Source organism: Larus michahellis, chromosome 1 (assembly GCF_964199755.1).
Source record: "Larus michahellis chromosome 1, bLarMic1.1, whole genome shotgun sequence".
Taxonomy (NCBI): Eukaryota; Metazoa; Chordata; class Aves; order Charadriiformes; family Laridae; genus Larus; species Larus michahellis.
In genome coordinates this window covers 162801552-162820747 of record NC_133896.1, presented here as the reverse complement: position 1 = coordinate 162820747, position 19196 = coordinate 162801552, and the positions used below count along the sequence as shown (strand labels likewise).

At 38.5% G+C, this 19196-nt stretch overlaps 2 protein-coding genes across 8 annotated transcripts in view; one reads left to right on the top strand and one right to left on the bottom strand.

The window, feature by feature from the left end:
• Positions 1-6481, top strand: part of ITGBL1 (integrin subunit beta like 1) — a 154416-nt gene extending 147935 nt beyond the window's left edge. The window contains exons 10-11 of the mRNA XM_074562067.1: positions 4622-4735; positions 6221-6481. Coding sequence (XP_074418168.1) covers positions 4622-4735; positions 6221-6312 — 206 coding nt within the window. The 3' untranslated portion in view covers positions 6313-6481. The remainder of the gene's footprint in view (positions 1-4621; positions 4736-6220) is intronic.
• Positions 6482-12072: 5591 nt separating this feature from the next.
• The window catches only part of FGF14 (fibroblast growth factor 14), a 422212-nt gene continuing 415088 nt past the window's right edge, over positions 12073-19196 (bottom strand). For 6 of the 7 annotated variants that reach the window (XM_074562115.1, XM_074562100.1, XM_074562125.1 and 3 more), the window contains 2 exons: positions 17315-17513; positions 12073-14323 (listed from right to left, as the gene is read on the bottom strand). In XM_074562115.1, coding sequence (XP_074418216.1) covers positions 14187-14323; positions 17315-17513 — 336 coding nt within the window. In that variant the 3' untranslated portion in view covers positions 12073-14186. The remainder of the gene's footprint in view (positions 14324-17314; positions 17514-19196) is intronic. The other variant, XM_074562135.1, reaches the window with a different exon arrangement.

Genomic DNA, 19196 nt, shown 5'->3' with positions numbered 1-19196 from the left:
TAATATCTCAGGCAGCCGTAAGTGGAGGAGAGTGTTTAACAGCAACATTTGGTATACTTAATCACCCCCCCTCCCCAACACAGCAGCAAAGGAAAGGTAGATGTCTGCAGCCCCCACAGCAGAATCCCGCAAACTCTTTCATTTACTGATTTTTATTCAGGTCGTTGCATCAGCTTCAGTCCGGCTATAAAAAATTGCCACGGGGAGGAGAAAAATTTAGAAAATCTTGATAATTATCCGAAATCGTTCTCTGAGGTTCTTACCTTGCAGTCTTTCAGGCTAAGAAATTGCATTTACTGGAAAGAGGACTTTTTAGCTCCCCCATAGCGCAAACTGTCTATTTTTGTAGATAATATGTCTGAAGGAGAATAGGCAAAAAAATGGGTGATGGGTCTGGCCTGAGGCCAGAATGCGCTCACTCCAAACTGGAGGTGACATTTCACGTGTTCAATATAAACCTTGCATAGACAGGTAAGAAACCTGCTAGCTGGAAAAAACAGTTAGTAGCCTTCTGCGTCAGGCAGATTTCCAGTTGTCCTTTTGATAACTTTTATTTCAGTGCAAAGTAAATTCAAATGAGGTTTCCAGCCTGGCCTTCTTCCATCTGTACTATCACTTGTTAGGATTCTCCTCCACTGCACCATTTTATCTTGTTCCCCCCACCCCCCAATTTTAGCAATGTCATAGAAAATGAGAAAGTTGCACTGTTTCTCTACTGTTTCCAGAAGACTTGGCTATCTTTAAATTAATGTCTGCGTAAGAGGATGCTGAGTTACTGGAGAAATGGAGTTGCTCTGTTTTACTGCAGAAGTTAACTTTTCTTCTCTTAGTCTTGGTCTCCCTCTGATTTTTTTCTATAAATGGTGAAGGTGAGCGAATATGCTTAAAATCAATAAAACGCACTATATGAGATTCTAAATAAATATAAACATGACAAATGATGTTGAATTTTTAAACATTTGTATTATCTGCTATCATTTTGTAAGGATGGCTGAGGGCTATCTATTCCAGCCTGTAGGTCTTTCTCTGAGAAGAGTTAGATTTGAGCATGTACATGAAGGCTACAATTTACTTTGAGGCGTCGGAAACAGATAATCTAGCAGGAATTTGCAGAGTCATCGAGGATTTTTTGGCTATGATTTTTTGGCTGTTGGCTACGTTGCCCAGGGGCTGGTTTGGGATCTGGTGGCTGCAGTAGGTTGGAGCAGTCTGAAAGTGGCTCTGGGTTGTAACCAGCTGCAGGTGGGTCCTGCTTTGAAACCTGAGTGCATGGATGGAGGCTCCAAAAGCCCACATTTTCTAAGGTAGCGGTGCACTGTTGAATAGCATTTATTTTCTGTGGGAATTACAAACCTGACCCTAAATCCATATGAAGCAACGCTGGTGGGATTTTTTATTATTTTTTTTAACTTTCTTCGGCCTCCAAGCGCAAGTAAGGTTCCAACGTGATGGAAAGTTGCCCTGAGGACAGTCAATATAATACAGCTGTGTCAAGTTAGGTACTATAGCAGCTTTGCTGTGGTAACATCTGGTCATATGTGACTGCTTGTCCCAGCAGAGAAATACCTACATAACATAACTCCCAGAGGTGTGTGGCCAGTGAACATCCAAGGAGGCTACTATCTCTTGCCTTTTCCCTGAGCAGGATGAGGATCACAGGCAAAAACAGTCTCGTTACTTGTAAATTTGGTTTCTATGCTTAGCTTTTTTTTTTTTTTTTAAGGCAAATCTATTCCGGATGCTCAAATACGTACCTGGAAATCATGTCTTACTGGGTACCCATACTTCAAAATCTGTTCATAGGAAGTGTGACCAGCATGATCCAGAGGCCGAAATGACAAATTGTTTTTTCTGTTTCATTGCTTTGAGCAATAAGTAATCATTACTGGTCGAATAAAAGGGAATTTCGAACCTGTGCACTAATGGTGGTGGTTCTGTCTTTGCTGGAAACCCAGCCAAGATATGCAAGAGCTATAATGGACTGAGGGAGCTTGAGTTTCTGTACGCAGGATTTAATAGACTCTAAGGAGTCCTGGTTTTCAGCAGATAACTGATGAACACTTTCAGAAAATTGCTCTCTGTTAATGTAAGCAAAGTTGGACATCCACATTCCCAGGCTCTTTTCAAAATCTTGGCTCGCTGACTGCACCACCTGTAGCAAAAGCTCTTCCCAAGGAAAACAGCAACACCCACCACGCTGCTGCCTCCCTGGCAGTAAACGTAGGGCTGCAGATGGCTACTGTAATGGTGCAGGACGCGGGCCAGGTAATGAGCCAAAGCCCATCCGAGAGGATCTGGCCGGGATCCCAGGGAACACCCTGCAACTCATTAGACTCATTTTAATTAAACTGAGGAGCCTCCCAGAGCAGCATGCTCTGTTCAGGGAAAAGACTTGATACGTTCATTCTCCCTAACACGTTTTACATTATGGAGCCTGATCTTCCTTGGTTGACTCGGTGTTGAATTTGAATTTGCTGTATCTTCTGCAAAATAGTTTTAAACATCGTGGGCATCCCCCAGTAGCAGCATCAACGCTTGCTTATGCAGAATCACTTCAGGTTTCTTACAACGTCGTGCTCTTATTAGCTGCTTTAATTTCACTGAAAGTCTCATACTATTCACCATTATTTTCAGCTGTCAGTACCTTGTACTTTGTATAAACAGAGACATTCGGTTTAAATTACCCTCAAGTATGTCTTAGTTTCTGTCTTATACAGCAACCGTGCAATATGTATGCTCTCCTCCACTGCCTCTTTATACAATGGCATTTTTTATCCTTGTAGGGAATCTCAGTATTTTCTGTGCCCATGGCTCGGTAAGCAATACTCATAACTCACGGAAAAAGTAGGTGCTTAACCAAATACTCCCATCCCCAACTGTTCCACTCACCAGCTCTTCCTGTATATATTTACGTGTTCCATATGTTACAATTTAAAACAGCATTTCTCTAAAATTAGGCAATGAGTTAATTTTTTTCAACTTACAGTAAACACTAAATTACTTACATTTTTAATTAAAAAATTAGATACTCTGCTGAGGCTGTGCTGAAGTTTTAGAGAGTTAGGTTTCAGTGATCAGAGACACTTCAGTATTTATGGGAAAAACTAGGGAAAATTAGTTGATATTGAAAGATCCACTTTTTTTTTTTTTTAAATATGTATTTGGATTTTTACTACGGATTTTATTCAGACATCACTGAAAAGAATGGAAAGATGGAAAAGCATCATTTATACACTTTGTCCCAGGCCCTGTTAAGTAACCCATGAATTCTGCTTAGGTTTTATTCTGACATAACCAAACTTCCTTCTATATATTTTTCTTTAATATTGCATTAAACGCATAGGTGACTCTATACTGGGATCATTCTGGAAATATTGCAAGAGCAACAGCACCTAACTCATTTATAAGCATGTTCTGTTAAAGGTCAACAGCTTCTTTGGTGACATTTTTTTTCTTTTTTTGTAAGTCTGCCTCCCATCATTGAAAATTAAGTGTGTATCCTTTGTTATCACTTATTCGGGTTTTGAGCTTTTTGTATTGATTCCTGCTGTAACCGGTTCTTAGGGCTAGGTCCACAAAAGGATTTCTCCTTAGAAGTTACAAAGTGCTCCACCTTGGCGTTTCAGTGTCTGAACTCCATGTAGGGCCAGGCAGCTGAGGGTGGGCTCTGCAAAAGCCAGCTCTCTTCAGCTGGTGTTGGAGTCAGCCAGGAGGAAGTGCCACCTCCAAGTGGCATCTTTGGTTGCAGAAAAGCCTCTCTCACACCCTTCTCAAGGGCTACAGGCTTCCTGATGCGTGATTGCCTGGGGGCAACTGTCTCTCCCCAGGATTCAGAGCCATGAGCCTTCTCCTGAAGGTAGGGGTGTCTCTGAGTCTTCCCTTAAAGGGAGGTTTCTGGTGCTCGGTGGGTTACAGCATCACCCGAATGTCACCATAAAGTCCCTCCTTTGCCTGTGGGAGTGTGACCTGACATCCCTGAGGAGGAGGAGGAGAGAGCAGCTTATCCCAATGAGAGGCATTGGGGTACTCTGCAAGAATAAGCAAACTGATGAACCCCTGTTATGTGCACAAACCCTTTCTGACCTAGAGCACATATTTAGTAATTTCCTGGGAGGCGGAGCAGCTTAATTTGTGTTGATGAGGATATGGGGGGTCTAAATGGTAGTCTTGGGCACCTCTGGTCTTTTGGGGACTCATCCCAAAAGGCTTTAGATGAGGAGGGCCATTTTCTTCCTGGGTACGATTTTACTGCCTTCAGTAACAGTGGGTCAGGGACAATTTGAGCTTTTCTAGTCAAAAAAAAAAGAACAGTTACTGGGAAGAGTAGCCCTGATTGTAGGTCTCTGAAACCAAAGGAAAGCTTCAAAATGTGAGTCCTGATTAAGTGAAATAGCAGAATGAAAGCATTAGTAGTAAAGTCCCACATCCTCTAGCTCACCACGAAAGAATCCTTTTATTCAAAAAGGTTTTTTCTTGATTATTTTCTTTTGTGCAATAGCTTTTTAGGCAGCAATTTTGAGCATACGCGCACGTGTGTGCATGTGTGTGTCTGGGTTTGGTATTTCCTAGCCTGAAAATGCCGGTGCTCTTTGGCTGCCAGTAATAATTTTTGTGATTTCAGGTTCCTGCCACTGCGGAAAGTGCATCTGTTCACCACAGGAATGGTACATTTCGGGCGATTTCTGTGAATGCGATGACAGAGACTGTGACAAACACGACGGTCTCATTTGCACAGGTGCAGTACAGGCTAACGCTTAATTGCTCTAAGAAACAGACTGTGTTGATGGGAATTATGTTAGACAAAGCCCAGCTCCTTCTTTCTCCAGTGACGGAGGAAGTGCATTTGCTGGTTATTCAAACCTGCTATAATTGTTTCTTCGTGCAGCGTGATAATCAACTTAAGGTTTCAAAACAACAGTCAAAAGCCTGGGTATGAATTTAAATAAGTAAGCCAGCTCTGAAATCCACCAACAATTTTCGCTGTAATAGACTACAAGTTACTGCTTTTTAGCAAAGGACGTGCAGCGTCAGCATTGTGATCTGGAGAGTTCTTTAACTTTTGTTCTCTTACTGGACCTCCTGTGCGTATAATGCCTTCTAGCCGTAGACAAAGTCCACTTGTCTGATGATCTTTGGTAGGTGAGCGGCGTGGCTGTGTGGGTTAACAGAGCTTCCCGGTGATCAGACAATTCTCAGTGGGAGGCTGGAATACCGGACGGTTTTTTTCTTATGACGTGATGGCTGGTGATTAAAGCGGCTTCACCTTAACGTTGGCTGGGAGTTCAGGTGGCAGACGCGGATAGAAACGGGCAGGCTGCCAACCAACCCTCATGACAAATCTAGTGACAAGAAGCAACGTGGGAATTGCTAAATTAACTCACTCGGCTGCTTCCTGTTACAAATCTTAATTTTAGAAAATCTCTGCTGAGCAATTATTAGACGGGGAGGAAATCTGCAAGCCGATGAGAGGGGGAGTGGGAGGGCTGACACTAGTAAATTGTGTCTTCCAGCTAGCCCTATTAGCAAGGGTTCTCTGCTGGGGGCAAGTGGCCAGTGTAGAGGCAACAGGAGCCTTATCTCCAGCTGCGGTGGCTATTCACGTATCTTCATAAGGTCAGTAGGAAGAGGAGCTCAAACTGGAAACCCAGGCTTAAAGGTCTCAAGCTGAGCATGCAGGAGTCATGAAAAATATTGAAATAAAATGAAAATATGGGACTCAGTACTTTAGGGCCAACACATTTTTCATCTAATAGAGAGTTTGAGATATTATTTATTTGCATAGCACTTCTGAGAATTTAGATTTAAAGTTCTTCATGTTGAGTGAGGTTCTTATTGCTATTCTGTTTGCAACTTTTTACAGCTTTTTCTTTTTGCATAGTAGTTAAAAATAATCTTGTTTTTCCTTCTACCTGGCGGTACAGTGTGAACACTGAGCCTCAACAGTTGGGTACAAATAGTGGTGGCATAACCATAATTTTTGCAGTTCTGCTGATGGAATTATTGAGAGAATGCTGTTAAACCTTTGCAACTGTAGGTTTGGGGTGGCTTCTTAATGCAATGGTACAGTAATTGTTTCCTTCCAAAGGAAAAAAAAAAAAGGGTGGGGGAACAATAAAGGAACAATGCAACTACTTTAGCATGGCTTTTTCCTTCCCATAGAACACATTTTAATGTAGTACATTTCTATTATGATAATTGCCCTTTATTCATTTCGTTCCAGGCAATGGTGTTTGTAACTGTGGAAACTGTGAGTGCTGGGAAGGATGGAATGGAAATGCTTGTGAAATCTGGCTGGGGAGAGAATACCCTTAACAAAGGACATCAAAGAATGAGGAGGTTTTTTGTTTATTTTTCTTTAGGCTGCTAGAACATTTAATTTCAGAAGTACTCAGTGTGTGGGTGTGCATGCACGCACACGTACATGGGTGTAAATACTTTAGAACACTCGTTTGAGGGCCTGCTCCTTACAGAAATGCATGACAAAACTAAAAGAAAAAAAATGAAAAATGCTTTGGGAGCAGGACAGTCCAAGCTCAAAAAGGTGAAGTCATAAAATACCGGCCCTGTGGAACTTCTCCAGAGTTTTTTGAGAAATTCAATAGGACTGAGATTACATCCATAATGCCTATTTCTTAAGCAACTTTTGGAAAAGGTGTAAGAAAGCCTTTTTTTTTTTTTTTAACATTATTTGCTTGGTTGTCACCTCTCCATATCAGTACGCAACAATATTCCTGTAGAAGAGTAGCACTAGTTGAATATTTGTCAAATTATTAATTTGATTATTTTTATGGTGTTTGACAAATACATTGTTTGGCCCTTTTTTCTTTCTAAAACTCCCTATTAGGCACCAGCTCATAAATTGAGAGAAGCTGTAAAGAAGCTTATAAAAATATTAATGATATTTAATTTGGTCAAAGAATTGTATTTATATAACTGAGGTCCAATTACCTGACAACCACAGACCGAAGACCCCTGTCCACAAGAGAATTTCTTAGTTTCCGTGGTTAATGTGTGAGCAAGTCGGTTATCTCGTCTACATACTACGATACTTTCAAATACATAACCTATAGGAGTGTAAGGAATGAAACTAATAAAGATATAAATGTATGATTACCTATTCTGAATATGTATCCTGCAATTCATATGTACTTTTCTCATACTATTCTATGTATGTACAGTTGCCGAGTCCTCTTAAAAGTAAAGCAAATGAAAATTTGTTATACTAATAACTTTCAGGATGACAATTCTGTATGCTATTAGAAATCACTGTTTGGAACAGATTGCACTGTCACACATGGTATTCATTGAATTTAACTGCTTTTATAGAAGTGGGGAGCCTGAAGGTCAACTGACTGGAAAAATCAGCCATGCTATGCGGTAGCCTGGTCTCAGCCAAAGGTGTTCAGACAAAGGCAACAAAGTAATTAAACTTTTAATACAGTAAATACAAACAAAGCAGTGGTATGAACAAAAATTTTATTTTTATTTTCCAATGGTGAAATGCTGCTCAGTGTGAAATTCACATTGAGTTATGAACGATGCACAACTATTGGGACTTCCCTAACTTATTTACATATGAGTCTCGTATTTATTTTTTTTTTGTACACGTAGATTTGGCAGCCCTTGAATTCTTTAGAGCAAAAAAAGATACATACATTTTAGTTTCAAAAGTGTTGAAGCTTTTGACTTGAAACTTCAACACTTGAAAGTTGAACACTTTCAAAAGTGTTCCAGCCATTGCTTAAATGGCTGGAAAATATTTCTTTTTAATACCAAATTGGAACATCATGATTTAGGTGCCAAGGTCCTGATTTTCGAAGAGGTACATGGTTCAGAAATAAGGGAACTACAGATCAACCAAAAAAGGTATTTCCATTATTAGTCTAGAAATTAGTTTTCTTTTCGAAAGGACAATTTTGAAATAGGAAAATACAATGGTACAGAACATGTAGTAGAATGCAAAAAATTTGAATGAATTTATTTAATCACTTTTATTATCCCCCCTTCCCACGTAGCTTGCTCTTTCTCTTACCCAATTCTTTTTCCTTAACCTGGATTCTTTTTTTCTAAAAATGAAGCTTGTGAAACCCGTGTTCTCAGGGAGTATAATCACCAAATATCCATGCATAACTTATATTGAAGTTATGCAGGTAAATAACGAGACATACATCCCAAAGCTGCTAGCTGCTCTCTTTTCAGAAAAATATCAGGCAGAGTTCTAAAATGTATTGATACAGCATGAAGAATCTTCACTGTAAAATTAATCTTGAAATTATAGTTTATATTTTATACTTATAACCCTTAAACTCCGTAGAGCTTAGCAGGAATATTTTCTTAAATTTTAACATAGAGGCATTTTGTCAACCCTGGTGTCTGGAGAGCACAGATTGTTGGTTTTATTTATATTTATGAATACCACTGACCTGGATCATCTTATAATCAGTGGTTTTTCACATATACATTAATCTACTGAATCAGAGATCGATCAGAGAAAGATACAAAATTTTCCTTGATTTCCTTCCGTTTGTATTTAGTACTGTGATAAGAAAATACTAGGTAATCAAAACTCTCATCTGCGTTCAGTAGATGTTTTTGTCTTGTTTCTTGGCATGATAAGCAGATCTATATATACTGTAGATCAGCCGTGGTATTTCAGGTATTCTTATTCATAGACAAAAGAACAATTCTTTAGAGGGTTGCAATGTCATATTTGATGCATTTAACTTTGTAATTTTCTTTCATTTTAAATTTACATACTTAAAGAGTGTAAGATGATTCTGATTTCTGTTTAGAACTATTTTTTTTAAAAAAACCCAATCAACTCCAATACTTTGGCTACTGGATGGATTACATAGCCATAACATTTCAAAAAGTGTTATCCAAGTTGTTTGTTAAGGTACACGTGGAAAGGGTATTCTAAGACAGCTACTGTCAGTGGTTCATTAAAATGTAAATTATCGAACAAAATGGTGCTATCGCTATAAACCTTAAAGTATTAACTAAGACTACTAAAATATAGTGTATACATAAATTCCTTTCCTATTTTTATTCTGTTTCTTATAATGTTGCTTAAACATTCCCCCTGCTCTTCATGCTGAGGTAACTGGTGATGTAACTCCCAGCAGATCTGTTCTGTGGCTCATTTCCTCACTAGAAAAATGAGATTGGAAGGAATAAGATTATTATTCCACATACGCAAAAATAATAGCTATATTAATAAATTGCGATTTTACACCTCACACCCTGCAATGGGAATTCCAGCTACATAAACTGTAAAAGCAGGAAGAGGCATAAGGGAGCGAGCCATACTGCTTGATTCTTCCATACCTAGTGACTTTAAAGATTTTCTTCCAGGCCTGTGGCAAAAGGCAGTTCTAGGTGGTAAAAGAAAAAATAATTGGATAAACGGTGATTTTGTACTGGCTGGATTGATGAACCTTATGAACAACAGATACTGCAGCCTTGCTTTCTTCTTATGAGACAAAGAACACAACCCAGAAGTGGGCCAAATGCTTCTACAATAGACTTGCAGGATTATGCCTATTGTATACAACATATCTATAATATCATCTATAAAACAGCTGTGGATTGATTTGCTTGTATAAATTATTAACCTACTTGTGATCCTTTTTTCCCTGGCCATACTCTCTTTTAGAAACACATTGATGAACATTTAATCATGTACCTGCTCTGGCATTTCTGGTGCTCTGCCCTTGCTTCTTTACAGAATGACATCTCACTTTCTAGCTAAATGATACACCTAAATGATACCGGGATGAAGAAAGCTAAGTTAAATATTTCTGTGACTAGGTGACAGAACAAAAATTTTATTACATCTTTAAAAATAAGTCATAGCATTTGCGTTAGTCATCACCACCACTCCCCCACCTTGTTATTAGACATTTTGAAATGCATTGCACAAAATATGAGTTTATCTAAGGGGGCATTTAAAAGAAAGATAACTTCCTTAGTCTAATTTTACTTGCATTCCCATTTGAATGGAGATGAATAATTTCTTCTTTATACCAATAAACAGATGTATCAGCAAGACACACTTTTAATGCGTGGACCGAACTGCCTGCTTTCATACCTCATTGTTTACAGGGGTTTTAAACCAAGAGAAAAAGTTTCACAATATATATATAAAAAAGTCAGAGTTCTTAGTGTTGTTGACTATGGTACGTACCATAGTCAAAGTGAATTGCTTTACTTTATATTTGGGGGGGAGGAGTTTTGTTAAGAACCAACCTGACTCTACACAAGTTAAAGTTTATGAAAATGGCAGTATATTGAAAAATTATTAGACAGTGGCTAAAACCCCAGCAAATTAAGCAAAAGCTGTGTTATGTCGACTACAAAGCACTTAAAAGCTATAGACGCCTTTCTATAGGCTCTATGATGTGAGCAATCTCATAAGGATTCTTGTGTATTTATAAAATTTTTGAAGTACAACAAAATGGTGGTTTGTTGAAGTAGTTTGTATCTACGTAAATCTGGAATTCTAAAACTTTGCAGGTGTGACTGATTTTGTCAAATAGAACTGTAGCTAAAATACAGATTAAAAAAAAAAAAGGAAAGAGATAATGACTATGTGCAGTGTTAACGTATGAAATGGTAAAATGAGCTTGGATTGCTGTGCAAACAGTCTCTCAGAGATTAGATAAAACCCAGAAGAAGAACAAAATACAAAGCAAGCATGCAAAAGATCTGGAACGCTGCAGATTCACAGACAGCTGGACATGTAAGTACAAAAAACCCAATCTGTAAATACAAATTGATTCCATCAGGTTTACTATACAGTACTTTAGCAGTAACAGACAGTTGAAAACAGCTTTCACTCAACGGCAAAATTAATTTTAGAGGGAAGAAAATGGTGAAGTCTCATCCTGGAGAACAGCAAGAGAGGTATTATATTAAGGAGCTAAAATTTTCTTTGGCATGGTAAAAGGGGAGAACTGAGTTTGCCAACCTATTTACATGACGTTTCACCATCCTGTGGCCAGTGCAATGATGTTTTGCACAGTCTACTTCTTACATAAACTTTTTTGTTGTTTTCCGGTATGCCTTCATATAAATGTTTTATTCATCATGTTGAATCTGTGTATACAACAAATAAGAATAAACACAAACTGTACAATGCAGACAAACTCTTTGCATATATGTATGTAAATTTAGTAATACAGACCAACAGTTCTTTGATAGACACAGCCTACTACATGCAGTTCATCCTTGCCATCCTCTTCCCATGCAACAGATGAGACAAGAGACAAAATTAAAGGGAGGAAACAAAGCACAAAGACCCCTTTGCTATGTTGAAACAGATTGTAGAAAAAATATTTTTAGGACATCTATTCATTGGATTAAACACACATACAGATTTATCCCATAGAAACAAAACCAGAAAATAATAAGAAAAATGCTGTATTTCCAGTATGCACTAACTGCTTACAAAAATTAAATCTGGCCTGAATTATAGCCCCCCTCCAACTGGTTTGCAGACCATAACTACCCAGGATAAAAAGTTTAATGTTGAAAACAATACTTATGTAGCAGCCGGCCATGAAGCAGAACCCCCTTGCATGGCTCAGCCAGGTCTCCAGCCCTGTCTCTCCCTGGGTTCTTACACTGCAAGAGTAAAAAGACGGCTGGATGGAACATGAACACACGTATTCCCTCCTCATGAACTCTAATGAAATTCAGCTGAGACAGAATGGAGCCTTCATCTTACTCAAAATATTATGAAGTGCTCCTCTTATAGTTGTAGGAAAGCCTGGGGCCTCCCCAGGGACCCGGCAGACAGGACGTCAAGGTCTCCCATGGGTCCTCCAGATGCAGAGAAAGCCCCCAGCTCACCACGTGAGTTGCTTTGGTTTGGTTCTGTTTTCTCAGGGGTGGTGCACAGATCCCACTGGACCAGACGGGATGAGAAGGGGGCACCGAAGTTTTTGATAAAGTGTTGTTTTTCCTACACACACATATATAGTGCTAGCAGGCAAGGGCACAGTCTAAGTCAATGTTTCTTTGCATTTTCATCACAGTATTAGAGTAGGTTTGGTTTGTTTTTTTTTCTTTACATGGATAGTGGGCTTCATGCTTTACTCATTCCCTCCCCAGAAAGACCCAACATCAAGTGTTAGCTTGCTGTTCTCATATTACATATATAAACAAGAAAGTCTGGTCTAAGGGGAAAAAAACCCAAAAGTTTATCTAGAATTTAGCAGCTTTACAGTAGCCTCCTTGAAGAGTGCACTAAATGTTGCTTATAAAAACAGAACTAGCATGAAGAGTTGATTCAAACTGAATCAGTTGTTCAGCTGAGCAGACAGGGAGTTTGAAATAACCAGCGGTCTCTGTTAGGGGCTTCAGCACAAAGATGTGATAAAACAAATTGCCAGAAATACAATGCTAAAAAAGGAATGGATGATTTCCTCTTTTTCTTTTTTTTTTTTTTTCTTCTATAAATATCAAGGTAACATCAAGAGGCCAAGAGAGTGTTGCCACACAGTTTTCCAGACTGAGGTACGGTTTGGTCCTTGTTGCCCTTTCTGAGAAACAAATACCTTCTTAAGCATACAGAGAATACCCATATTTTTAGTCTTCTGAAAGCCTGTGACTAAGTGTGCAACACTTCAGTGGCATCTCTGTGGCATTCTCTAAATCTTCCCCTTCCCCCCCCCCGCCCCACGCATTGGTTTAATTGTTCACAAGTGACAAACTCAAAGTGTTGATCGTGTTTCTGGTAATATGATCCAAGGCTTCAATTTTATAATGCTTTTGATTTCTTCTAGGTTCATGTAGGAGAAAGTACAGTATACAGAGATCAAGGCAAGGCACCTTCAATCTAGCAATTTGGTGGGCGTATTATCCTAGGAAGCTGGGTGGAGGTACGTACTGGGATACCAGTGAGATACATAGGACCGGGCTTTGCATGCTTAGCTAAAAATAAAAATAAAGTTTTGTAATATGTCCAGTTTTAAAACTTTTTTTCTTTAAAACACCAGAAATATTAAACTATAATTTGTAACTACCCTTTGCATTGGTGCTGCAAAAAAGAACACAACAACATCCTTGCCCATGCTTTGCTAAGTAAGTGTGGGATTCAGCCAAAAATAACAATGGCATTAAGTTCAGTTCCTTAAAAACAGGAAAGGATTATATTTGAAATGGATTTAGGTAGCGCAATTCTGGTTAGTCTTATATTTTTATTTTTTTTTATTGGTGGTGGTTGTTTTTCAAACAATGAAGATTTAGTAGATGAGAAATGAGCCTTAATTCAGGCCTACAAGGCCTACAAAATTCTTTGGACCCACTTTCCCAAAAATGAGTGGGTCTTGCTCGCTGGGCAAGGCAAATGTTACCATTACCAGTAAGCCTGTGATATGTATAAAACACACACACAAAAAGAAACTATAGGGGGATGCCAAACACTCGTTTCAGAAAACTTCCCCTTGGTTGTGTTTGACACTCTTCCCTCCACTATAACGCCAACCTCAGAAGCACAGTATCTGTTACTAAAGAGTATTCACATTTAATCAATATTGTAAGCCAGAGACAACAATCCTATTCTTTATAGATATAATTTGTAATAATAGATTTTTGAAGGCTTCCTGATTCCCTGATTGCTTTCAAAACTAAGCCACCGGCAACAATTAAGTTATAGAGAAACACAATCCCTGCAAAAGGTCACAGACAGTGGAGCGAGCAGCCTTATAAAAAAGGGAAGAAGAGAAATCCATAAATAGCACAGGTTTACAGCATCTAACTAGAAATTACTTGATTATTTGTGTGCTACAAAATAGAACTTAAACACATGGATTTTGCTGAAACTGGACTCAAAAAGGGATTATGGGCAATTGTCAGCAGGCAAGGTATCAAGTGTACTTGTGAAGTATGTCATTCACATGAAGTGTCACAGTCACAGAAAAGATATTAAAAAGGCATTCCAATATCTGGTAGGGCATTCCATGGTCTGAGTTTAGCTGGTTCATCCAGGTGTCTTCTTGTTGTGGGTGGAGCTACATGTTGAGATTTATCCGCTGGCAACAACTCAGTTCAGAAACAGCAACGGGCACGTCTGTGACGTGCCGCAAGCTGATCCACAGACACTGCAGAGGGGAAGTCTGGCACGGATAAATCGCTCAACTGTACTCGGGACTCAGTAAGTCACAACACCTGTGAGGATCTGGCTATGTCGTCTTACTCTTGGTAACTGGTTTGCCGCCATTCATTATTGCAGATGCACTTGTGCTTTTACTTGGAGTTACCCCAGCCTTTGGCACTGTTTCTCCGATATCATGCAAAGATGGTTCTCGATACATGGCAACTGCAGGGAGAAGAGAAGAGGAGAGACATTTTTAAGAATGCATCTCATTTAAGACCTCATCTCAAGTAGGATTAATTTTCTACAATAACTGATATTGTAATATAATCCATGTTCCTGTTGCACGTGAGGAAAACTTTTTACATTGGCAGACACTTGTTTTGCTTGACTGATAGCTTTGTTTGATTCTCCAAATTTCACACTTCTTGTGTATCTGGCTTAAAAACACAGTAGGAAACTGTATGCTTGCTTGTTTAATGGAAACTATAGAAGCCTCGGAAATGAAAAACTACTCTTCTGTCTTTGCATGAGGCAGACACACAAAAATGTGCATATACATAGACACATATGTATATATATATACCCCCCTTAAATAAATATTCTGCAAGTTTCTAGAAGTAAAACATAAGAGATGAGACAGATGGTTTTTAACAAATGAGATTATACAATACAGTTGTCTAGACTTAAGTGGGTTTTTTTAGTCATAGAATCATAGAATTGTTAGGGTTGCAAGACTAGTCTTGGGGCCAGTTCTACAAAATTATTTGTACATCTGTCTCCCAAATCTGAGGAGCAAGGCCATGATCTCTTCAGGTGTGTACTGAAGAAATGTCCAGGACAGCAATGCGGAGAGTACACCAGAGATTTAGGTTTTTTAATTTATCCTTTCCAAAAATGTATGTAGTAGCCACTGATCTCCACTGAACATAGAAGTGCAGAAAACTCCAAATTAAACTATTAACTGAATTCTTAGAGGAATTAGAAGTTTGCCCCTGGCCTTCAGTCCCTATCTAACCACTTTAAATCCTTTGAGGAAAATACATGTGTTCAATTACACAGTTCCAGCATTAAGCTGCCTTAATGATTAATGCTCTTGGATAATTCAATTTAATTTTCCATGTCACTGAATCAGGTAATATTTCCACTTATACCTAACTTCAATAGCATTTATTTATATCAGAGCAACATTAAAAGAGATGTCAAAGCAGTCAAAGGAATTAATCATCACACTATGATTTCGGGACTGGCTGTGTGCTGCCATAGAGAGCACAATCCCTTTGTCCCTTGGCTAATTAGAGTAGGAGGCAGGAGCATCAAAGTACTGACCTTGATCTTCAACGGTGTGAAGTTTCATAATAAACATGAAGGGCCCCATAGCATCATTAACTAATCAAATACTTGTTCTAACATCTCCAATGACATAATCTAAATCCTTTTTATGGCTTCTGAAAGTCTGAAATTAAACGTCTTCTCTAGAGTACATAAGGCTGGTTATGATCTATGTCTTCAGAGTGGGCCCCCATAACTGTGTTTAGGATGCTTTCCTGGTTAATTAAAAGAGCCTGATGAAATAACACTGTGACCTACAAAAATATTAAGTTGAATAACATGAAATGGAACTTTAAAGTAAGGAATTATATAGCAGAGTTGTCATATTTAATTACTCTTATGGGCAATGTAAAACAAATTATTTCTAAGCCTTGTCTAAGCTATTTTGATAGAGTCTGATGATCCAAAGATTAATGAAGAAGTCACTTATTTCCTAATCTACAAGAATTGATGTTGCTTTTAAAAATGCACTGGCTTTCCCTCCCTACAAGTCTTATAATTTAATATAAAGAGATCGACATATAAAGTGTCAATATTGTCAAGAGCTCATGAAACTACTGTAAGCTTTTGCAAGACATGGGAAGCACAAAGGCATGAACCTGAATTCAAATATGAAGTTAAAACATAGGCTTATTCAGATTATTTCCTTACGATGAAACTCTATAACATTTAACAAACTGATTCTTTAATCAAAAATTTTAAGTTAAAATGTTAAAAGAAATGGGACTGCTAACTAAAGTATTCCTCAGGTATGTGTTTTCAGATGTTAAGTAATGAGATACTTTTCAGAAGAACTGAGGCTATGTGTAGCAATAATATCAATGAAATTTGGAGCGCCATCAGGACAAGAAGCAAAAATCAGCACAGGTTTATAAAGGCCAAAAGTTCCAAGATATAAATCAATGTATTTCATTCATTCAGGAGGACCTCTCCTGTGAGGAAAGGCTGAGACAGTTGGGGTTGTTCAGCCTGGAGAAGGGAAGGCTCTGGGGAGACCTTATTGTGTCCTTTCAACACTTAAAGGGGGCTTACAAGAAAGATGGGAACAAACTTTTCAGCAGGGCCTGCTGCGATAGGACAAGAGGTAATGGTTTTAAACTTAAAGAGGGGAAATTTAGACTAGATATAAGGAAGAAATTTTTTACCATCAGAGTGGTGAGACACTGGAACAGGTTTCCCAGAGAGGTGGTAGATGCCCCATCCCTGGAAACAGTCAAGGTCAGGTTGGACAGGGCTCTGAGACACCTGATCTAGTTGAAGATGTCCCTGCTCCTTGCAGGGGGGTTGGACTAGATGACCTTTAAAGGTCCCTTCCAAACCAAACTATTCTATGATTCTATGATTTTTCAGAGGAAGTGTGACATCATTTTAGTGTACAAGGTTAGTATGACTTTTATTTTCTTCTGTCTTGGTTTAAAGGCCAACTTACACAAGTTATGTGCATTACATCAACTGGCCAAGTAATACAGTATGATTTATTTTATAAAAAGACCTTTGTGTTTTGTAGTAGAAAGCTTTTACTTTGAAATGCTGACATTTCATCCATTCCCTTTATAACTCCCAATTATCCTACAATATCCATTATTTCATTCTGCTTAATGAAAGGACGATTTTCTCACTGCAAGACTCACAACAGCTTTTATCCCTACCGAGAGAATATTTTAAAAACAACACAATGCACTTCCACAAAAGATTTCTTTTCTTGCAAAATGACCTCTTAATCCCTGGAAAAAATGCTTTTACAAATGCCCTTTCTAGCATCACTATGCCGAAGCACAAAACCTGTGCAGGGCACATACATTCACAAAGGGTACTTTAGAAACCGTTCCCTCTTCTTCTTACAAGATTTATAGGAGGATCTTCCAGTGAGGGACTGAGCCTTACCTTCCAATGGCTTGGGTAGAAAATGAGCTGCTGGTTTTGTTTTCTTCACTCTGTTTCCTTTCATGACCTGCCCTTCTTTGTTCAGCCCCAAGAACCAGGCCCTCCCGGACTCCTGTTGTCTGTAGAGCATGGATGAGTAGATTACATAATAATTTTCAAAAACTGACTCCTTGAATTTGCACTCCGGTGTAAAAAGTTCCTGTAGGAGGAAGAGTAAATGTTAAATGATATCTCTGAAGTGCGGCTTCTGTTTTGTTAACTTACAAATACCTCTTGATAAGTTTAAGATACGACTTATAATAAGGTTCTGCTTGGAGACCAGGAGATCTGTCTTCCTCGAGATGACTTCCAGGTGAAGTGATTTCACCTCCCATGGATGCCTCTGTTTTCCCATCTGTGCAACAGGGTTAGTGTATTTTCAAAGTACAGAGGAAGCAACACAGGTACAAAAACACTATATAAAATACAGGAATAATTATTATTGTGCTTATTTTTCTGTTAGGATATTCTCGTAAAGAATAAGAAAATCTATGATGAAATAGCATTACTGAGAAAAGAGTTGTTCAGTTTTACTATACTAAGTGAAAAAAAAATCCCTCTATGCTTTATAACAACTAATACTTGATACTTAAAAATTACTGCTGCCAACACATTAAAATATACGTAATTTCCTGGAGTACACACAGCCTTAAACACCCCAGGAAAACACTATTTTGATGTACAAATTTCCGTACAAAGAAATGTAATTCCTATTGACATCCTTGGTCTTCATCCCAATACCAGTAACGCTTCCAGAAGTCACACTGAGTAACAGAGCAGTTGTCCTAAACTCTTTACTACGGTTAACCTAAGCACAAAGTTCTGGATCTGAGTAGCCAAATTAATTAATTATTTATTATTTTTTTAATAACACAATTAACAGTAACAAAATAAAGTGTGAACATATATTGAGACAGAGTTTACCAAAATCCTTTGGAAAAGAACCCCAGCAAGTTATCAAGCAAATAAAATAACATTTCAAATATCACGAGAAAACAGGATTCTGTGCAAATGTGATTTTCAGCCTTTGGACCCATCTGCTGAAACCTGTGGAAGATAGTCCCATCATTAAAGGAGGAGGTAGATGTGGGAAAGTGGGAGCTGGCTTGCTAAGCTTTCAGACCACAAAGTTCTTCTTTCCCAAGAAGTAAAAAATCTGGAAACATCTCATATTTTCACTTCTCCATTCACAGCATTTTCCTTTTTTTTTCCTTTTCCCATTTCTTTTTGCTCCTGGCCCCATGCAGTACTGAGTTAACACTCAGCAGGTAATGTGATTTCAGGGTCTCTATGCCATCCCCAGCTGCCTATATATTGTAAGAACTTCACAGCTGTTACTCTCACAGGTTTCTTGTCTAGAAATCAAACTCCTTAAAGACACAGTTCCCCATAGCAGAAAGCACAGATGTAGTGCTTTTCTGAAGCTGTACTAAATGTCACTCAGTGCACAACCAAGTTCTCCTAACGTGACGGGGTGCACAGTATTTGTATTGCCATGGCTTAAATTACCACCTGTAAGCAAAGCTGCCTGACGGATACCAGGCATACTATTTGCTTTCTCAATTATGGAGGAACTTTTAACCTCAAACAAAAAGAATTAATGTATTTTATCCAGCAACAGATGAAAAGCAGTTACTGCAGCAGCTGGGAAATAATTTGCGAACCTGCCCTAAAATAGGTTGCTTTCTCTGTGTGAGCTAGCACACTTAGTGTCTATAGGTCACACTCATTTACAGGATGCAAAAAAAAATTCTCCGATGTGTGCAATGGCCATCTTTTTGTGCTACCACTTCTTTACCACCTCTGTGCACAGCTGTATTTATTACATACACATGCAGAAATA